A 6,811-nucleotide genomic window follows, 5' to 3' on the forward strand; every position below is an offset into this window, starting at 1 on the left:
GCATGTTATGATTATAATATGTCTACGCAATTGAATCTATATTGGCGCAAATTTATGGCTCAAAATAATATGAATTCATTATTCTCTCTCTCTCCCTCTCCCTCTCCCTAGAGATCTAGATCTAGAGAGAAAAAATCCCTATTCATGATGAAACCTCCTAAAGCTAAACAACTTCAAATTTTAGCTATATTTTTGAAATATAATGCTAGAATCATGTGAATCTATACAATTGAATCAATATTGGTAATAAATTTTAGCCAATTTGATGATCTAAATAGTAAGAATCATGAGTATTTCTAAATCACATCTAAACCCTAATTAAGTCTTAACTCTAAATCTAAACTTCAAAAAATACTAGCTAGGGATGAGATACCCATACCTTAGATGGCTCATCCAAAGAATTCAAAAACAAAACCTTCTCCCTTACTTTCCAAATCCGCCGTCACCTTGAGCTCGAACAGTAGAGCTCTCTGTCTGAATGGAGCAACCTGATTGGATGCACTATTTATAGAGCTATTTTCACAGACAGTTCCTTGCGTGAACCGCCCGTGGAAATGGACCGTCTGGGAAAATTAGTTTTCACAGACGGTCCACAACTGCACGGGGCTATAGTCACTTACTTAGACGGTTTGTCCTATAAACTGCCTGTAGAAATGAAATCTAGGTGTCTCGAAAATAGCTTTTTAAGTAGTGAGATTTCTTTTAATTTTATTATACTAAGATAATAGATAGATAGATTCTCACCGACAATATACTAGCGGGTTATTCGTATGGACATTATTGGTTTTCATCGTACTCCGCGTACGTTCAAGTTTTAAAATATCCCGTTGCCATCTCTCTTGGAAATAAACATGCTGCTGCTGTAGTAAGTCACGTGCTTGCTATGCTTGGCAGCTAACCAACGATTATAATTCGAACTTTTTTTAAGAAAAACATGGCACTTGTACTGCATGCGCATGCTAGTTATGCTCACAACTCGTGATAGATATTCACATCACACTTGTACCGATCACGACATAAGCGGCTCCACCCTCCCGTCAAGAAAAGATACCAAACTCACGAACACGGAGGAGAGATGGGTGCCGACGTGCGGACCGCCCTGCAGCTGGCCGCGCTTCTGGCGCTGCTGCTCGCGCTGTGGCGTCTCGCGTGGCGGCCGCTCGCCGTCGCGCGGTCGTTCGCAAGGCAGGGGATCCGAGGGCCGCCCTACAGGTTCCTAGCTGGGTCCTTGCCGGAGGCGAGGCGGCTGCTGATGGGTGGCCGGAGGGTGGAGCCGCTGGACGCCGCCGACTGCCACGACATCATGCCTGTCGTGCTGCCGATATTTCACAGATGGGTCGCTGACTATGGTAAACTGACAACTGTTTTTTCCTCTCTTTTTATGAAATTGACAACGATGTACAGGCTCCTCGAGGAAGTAAAATTTCCGCAGCTAGTAGCTAGGTGCGCATGTGCATAGCGCCTTGGATTTGTACATGACCTAAACAATTCTCGTGAGACTTAAGTTGCTTAGCGCAGCATATGCTTGGGTCTATATGATTCTGCCAAAATATAATACTGATATGAAATGGTTGATCAGTGACCCGTTTAATTTCATCCATGCCTATAATTAATTCCCTAAAATATGCACTAATTTCCGTTGTTCATTCAGGGAGAACATTTCTGTTCTGGATCGGACCAATCCCTGCAGTCTTCTCTATTGATCTACAATTGATTAAGCAAGTTCTTACAGACAGGACAGGCCTGTTCGCCAAGGATTTCATGATCCCCGTTCTAAAAGTCCTTTTCGGAAACGGGGCCATATTATTGAATGGAGACGATTGGAAACGGCATCGGAAAGTGGTCCGTCCGATTTTCAACCCTGAGAAGATCAAGGTTACGACCGAGACTTTGCCTCTCGCACATGCACCGGATGTATGAACATTAGCAGCAGTCTAGCAGCTGAATTTGGTCGTGTTGTTTGATGATTTGCCCCGTGTTTAACTTTAGATCATGTCGAAGGTGACGGCAGAGGTTACAGAAGAGATGATGGAGCTATGGCGCATGCAGATACAGCAAAGCGGCGACAAGCAAGCAGCTGAAATAGACATGACCCACGCCTTCAACGACCTGACCACAAAGATCAACGGCCGCGTCGCCTTCGGCACGAGCCACAAGGAAGTCAAGGAGATCATGGCTTTGATGCGGGAGATGCAGAAGCATGCCGCTACTGCCATGCTGGACCCTCCGATACTCTGGTAATCACTTACGCACCGGATGATTAATTTTGAGGAGAGGCTTCAACACTTCTATGTAATGAATGCATGAACATTGTGATGATCAGAATCCTTTCGTATTGTTAGGTATCTGCCGACTGGGCGCAACTTGCGCATGCGACGTCTGAACAAACTATTGAGGAGCAAGATCATGTCGATCATGCAAGCACGGCTGGCTGCCAAGCGAGCCAAGTGTGGCGGCGACGGTGGCTACGGGGACGATTTGCTCGGGCTGTTGCTAGAGGCGTGGACGCCGGAGCGGCGAGGGAGCGGCGAGACGCTGACAACCCATGAGGTGATCGACGAGTGCAAGACCTTCTTCATCGCGGGGCAGGAAACCCTTGCCACCATCCTCGTCTGGGCCATGTTCCTGCTCGCCGTGCACCCACAGTGGCAGGAGAAGGTCAGGGAGGAGGTCCTCCGGGAATTCTTCGGCGGGGACGGCAGCGAGGCCCCCAACGCCGACGTTCTCGCCAAAATGAAGCTGGTAAGTCTCAACTCTCCCAAGTTAAGCCATGCATCCACCACATGTGTTTTTTCAAATAAGAGGCCACAGGCCAAATGCCCTGTCCAGTTTTATTAGAGTGAGACTGTTTTAAAACAGTTTACAGCTCATACATTTGCGCGTAATGGGATCAGATAGCCTCCAGCCATCAAATCCCTCCAGAAAAACCGTTTTCGCCCTTCTTTCTTGTTTGTTATCTTCATATAGCTGACTCGGTTGCCTTGAATATTGGCTGTCGGCTCTTTAATAGCTTCAGAACAGACTCCAAATTTGATTCACACTCCTCCAGTTTGATTTCTGAAAACCAGATCGTTCGACTCTTCCATAAGCTCCACAAGACAGCAGCATTCGAGAAGGAATACAACTTCCCTCTCCAGTTTGATTTCTGAAAACCAGATCGTTCGACTCTTCCATAAGCTCCACAAGACAGCAGCATTCGAGAAGGAATGCAACTTCCCTAAAATTAAGAGCTGCATATAAAGACTGACTGGAATATATTCCCATGGACTCATCTTGCCAAATTAATCCATCTTCCTCGTTATTCAAGACAAGCTCAGAAACTAAATTAACTAGTTGTACCACCGTTTCATCAGGTGAAAAAGATCTCCTAAAATTGCACCTAACCTCATTACTGTCCCAGATTTACGCTATATATAGTTTTCCCTTTCTCATTCATTATACTATAAAATCCCAAAACTATACTGCAAAGGGAGAATCACTAAACCATGTGTCCTCCGAAAAGACCATGGATCCAAATTTCAGAGCCTTGGGAGCCCACATCACACCTTTCCAAAACTAGATGCATGATCAGCAGGAAGACAAAAAATGCTTTTTGCCCTGTTACAATACTTTCTACGCACAAGCTGTTTCTATGCATGCACCATATGTAAACTCATCGTTTCTCATCCATGAAGCTTCACATGGTTCTGCTCGAGACATCGCGGCTCTACCCCCCGATTGTGTACATACAACGGAGGGCCACCTCAGACGTCGTGCTCGGAGGCATCAACGTGCCTCAGGGTACGGTGATATCGATCCCCATTGGCATGCTACACCGGGACAAGGTGGTCTGGGGCCCCGACGCCGACGATTTCAATCCCATGAGGTTCGAGAATGGCATTGCGGGAGCAGCCAGGGAACCGAAGGCGCTGCTGTCTTTCTCTTTGGGTCCGAGAGTCTGCAGTGGCCAGACCTTCGGCATAATACAAGCACAGACTGCCATGGCGATGATCCTCAGGAAGTTCTCCTTCTCCCTCTCCTCGAAATACGTCCATAAGCCGAAGTATCTCATCTCCTTGACTCCCAAGCGTGGGATGCCTCTCATCCTTAGGAACTTAGAGAGGTGAGAAAAGATTGCAATAGTTCATGGTGGTGTGTGAATAAACTGGCATCGATCTAGCTAGTATATGACTACTAGTAGTTCTTGTTGTCGCAAATGTAAGAAGTTTGCTAGGTTCCACCTGAATAAGAGCGATGAGTTGTTGTGTTAATCATGCCCAGTAAAGAGTCGTGTGCGTGTGTGAGGTTGTAAGACTGACGGACTCAGCAGTTCGATCAGTTATGCGTGCGTTCAGTTAGCGTTGAGTGGGGTTCAGAGTTTGTTATGCGTGGCCGACTCCAGCGCGATCGTGCCCTCAGTGGTCAGGGAGATGGCGTTAGAATCGGTCAAGTAGTTGTGATTGTGTTTATCATGTGAGTGCCTATGAGCCTAATAAAAAGAAAAAAAAAAAGAAAAAGGGGGATCAGTTCCTGAGCCCCCGAAAAATCCCACGCCTCTGAACCTGCTGAACATTCATTTTAGTGTTTCCCCGATTGTATTGTTCATCATCCGAAATTAGCATGTTTTCTGTCAGGTCACAGGTGAAGCGTGATGAGAGCAGAGGAATTGCTCTGTTGCGAGCTCCAACAAGTGGCATCAGAGCTTCAGTAACCATTCACAATGTCCAGCGATGGTTCCCTCTCCCTGAAGTCCTCTCCTTCGGCTAGGATCTGAACTGACGACGAAGACGGATCTAGCAGTCACACGATTGGTAGCAACGATGGCTCGAGAGCATATGGCTCTGACAGGAGCCAGAGGTGCTGGTCCAGAGGGTTGTGAGGGAGTCAAGCGGCTGGCTGGTGCTCCCTATGTTAACGCATACGAACTACACAGATTGGGCCCTCTTGATGAGGGTGAATCTTCAGGCTCAAGGCATGTGGCAGGAGATCGAGCCCAGCACGGCGGACTATCACACAGATCGGCTAGTGTTGGCGACGATCCTACGTGCAATCCCATCAGAGATGCTTCAGGCGCTGGCAATGAAGAACATAGCTAGGGAGGCAATCAAGGTGATGCACCAGGGAGTGCAACGTGTCTGCAAGGCGAATGCTAAGAAGCTCCGGCTCAAGTTTTAGTCAATCCAATTCAAGGATGGCGAGAGGATTGATGATTTCTCGATGCGGATCACTGGGTTGGCAAATCAACTCTAGGAGCTTGGCGATGAGCTGCCAGATGAGAAGATCGTCCACAAGTTTTTATGTGTGGTGCCTGACAGGTTCTTGCAGGTGGCAATTTTGGTGGAAATGCTGCTTGATGTGGCAAAGCTGTTGGTGGAGCATATGACAGTGTGTTTGTTCATTGCCAAGGAGCGGTGCGTGCCACCTAAGGTGAGCTCAGGTGAAAAGTTGCTTCTCACAGAGGAGTGGTTGGCACATGTGCAGAAGAAGGAACAAGGCGAAGGGTCACATGGTGGTGACCGGAACGACACCAGGCATGACAATGGCAGGCTACACGGTCGAGGGTGTGGAGGTGGCCATGGGCATGGTGGCTGGGACAGTGGCGTGCGCGATTGGTCCAAGGACAAGTGCTACAATTGCAACAAGTATGGGCGTCATGGGAAGGAGTGCCGCAAGCCTCGTCAAGAGCAGCGAGAGGAGGTGAACATCACGAAGACCGACGATGAGCAGCACGTGCTGCTCCTGGCCAAAGTGCACATGGACATGTTTGTGCCTGCACCCTCCAGGCCCCATGTGTTGATGAACGAGGTGGTGAGCGTCGGCGGTGATGCACAGGACGACGTATAGTACCTGGACACTGGACCAGCAACCATATGACTGGCAATCGTGCCACCTTCAAATTGCTTGATCAGACCATGAACAGGACGGTGTGGCTTGGTGATGATACATCAGTGGAGATATGCGAAAAAGGCACAATTACTCTTCAGTGCCACAATGACGATCACCGAGCCTTGACTGAGGTATACTACATCCCCCGACTTCAGAATAATATCATAAGTGTAGGGCAGCTTGAAGAAGGGGGGGGGGGGTGCAAGGTGGTGACTGAAGATGGTGTCATGGAGATCTTCAACCGGGAATGGAACCTATTGACCGAAGGGCACGTGCTGGCAATAGGATGTGTCTGCTGACAAAGGGCCAGCTCGATTTGTTGGTGACCTGATTGGTAAGACTACTGAGATGTTCAAGCTTAAAGTGCATAACATGTCAGCCATAGAGTTATGCCAGAATCCAGTCTATCACAGCAGGACCAAGCACATAGACACATGATTTCGTTTCATCCGTCAATGCCTTGGAGAGAGAGAGAGCAGATAGAGATATCTCATGTGAATTCAGAAGGTCAGTTGGCTAACATTCTGACAAAACCTCTCGGATGCTAGGACTGTCAAAAAAGCTTGAAGCTCGTGAGCTACTTGAGTTCTACTCGTTCTTGGCTTGATCTCAAAATGAGCCAAACTTGAGCATGTGCCAAGGCTCACGAGCCTCATGAGCTCGAGCTTGATAAAGCTCGAGTTAATAAGTATTGTGATCTTTATTTGAGTTTGCCACCCTACCAAGTCTATACGGCATTAACTTTCCTTATATATCTATAAGGCCCAAGGAGACATTGCAAGGACGGGAAGGGAGAAATCATCCTCAAGCCTACCTAGGTGACTAGGTCACAAAATCAACCAAGGCAGCAAGACCTACTTGAGGTTTCTTCGTTACTGAGCTTAGACGAGCCGAACTCGAGCCTACTCGAGCTTGACTCAAGCCCGGCATGAGTTCATCCCCAAGC

At 47.8% G+C, this 6,811-nt stretch overlaps 1 protein-coding gene across 1 annotated transcript; it reads left to right on the top strand.

The window, feature by feature from the left end:
* The first annotated feature begins 1,046 nt into the window (after nt 1–1,046).
* LOC133911064 (cytochrome P450 709B2-like) lies at nt 1,047–4,474 on the top strand. The gene is made up of 5 exons (XM_062353285.1): nt 1,047–1,349; nt 1,652–1,875; nt 1,990–2,237; nt 2,343–2,742; nt 3,675–4,474. Exons 1-5 carry the CDS (start codon nt 1,076–1,078, stop codon nt 4,104–4,106), a joined length of 1,578 nt encoding a protein of 525 aa, XP_062209269.1. The 5' UTR covers nt 1,047–1,075; the 3' UTR covers nt 4,107–4,474.
* Nucleotides 4,475–6,811: the final 2,337 nt, after the last annotated feature.

The sequence above is a fragment of the Phragmites australis genome, chromosome 3 (genome assembly GCF_958298935.1).
Source record: "Phragmites australis chromosome 3, lpPhrAust1.1, whole genome shotgun sequence".
NCBI lineage: Eukaryota > Viridiplantae > Streptophyta > Magnoliopsida > Poales > Poaceae > Phragmites > Phragmites australis.

What these genes read in the sequence shown, in the direction of transcription:
- LOC133911064 (XM_062353285.1), top strand. Translation starts at nt 1,076, where the DNA reads ATGGGTGCCGACGTGCGGACCGCCCTGCAGCTGGCCGCGCTTCTGGCG. An exon ending in CAGATGGGTCGCTGACTATG is followed by an intron (nt 1,350 to 1,651) that starts GTAAACTGACAA and finishes TTGTTCATTCAG; the next exon opens with GGAGAACATTTCTGTTCTGG. An exon ending in TTCTCGCCAAAATGAAGCTG is followed by an intron (nt 2,743 to 3,674) that starts GTAAGTCTCAAC and finishes TCATCCATGAAG; the next exon opens with CTTCACATGGTTCTGCTCGA.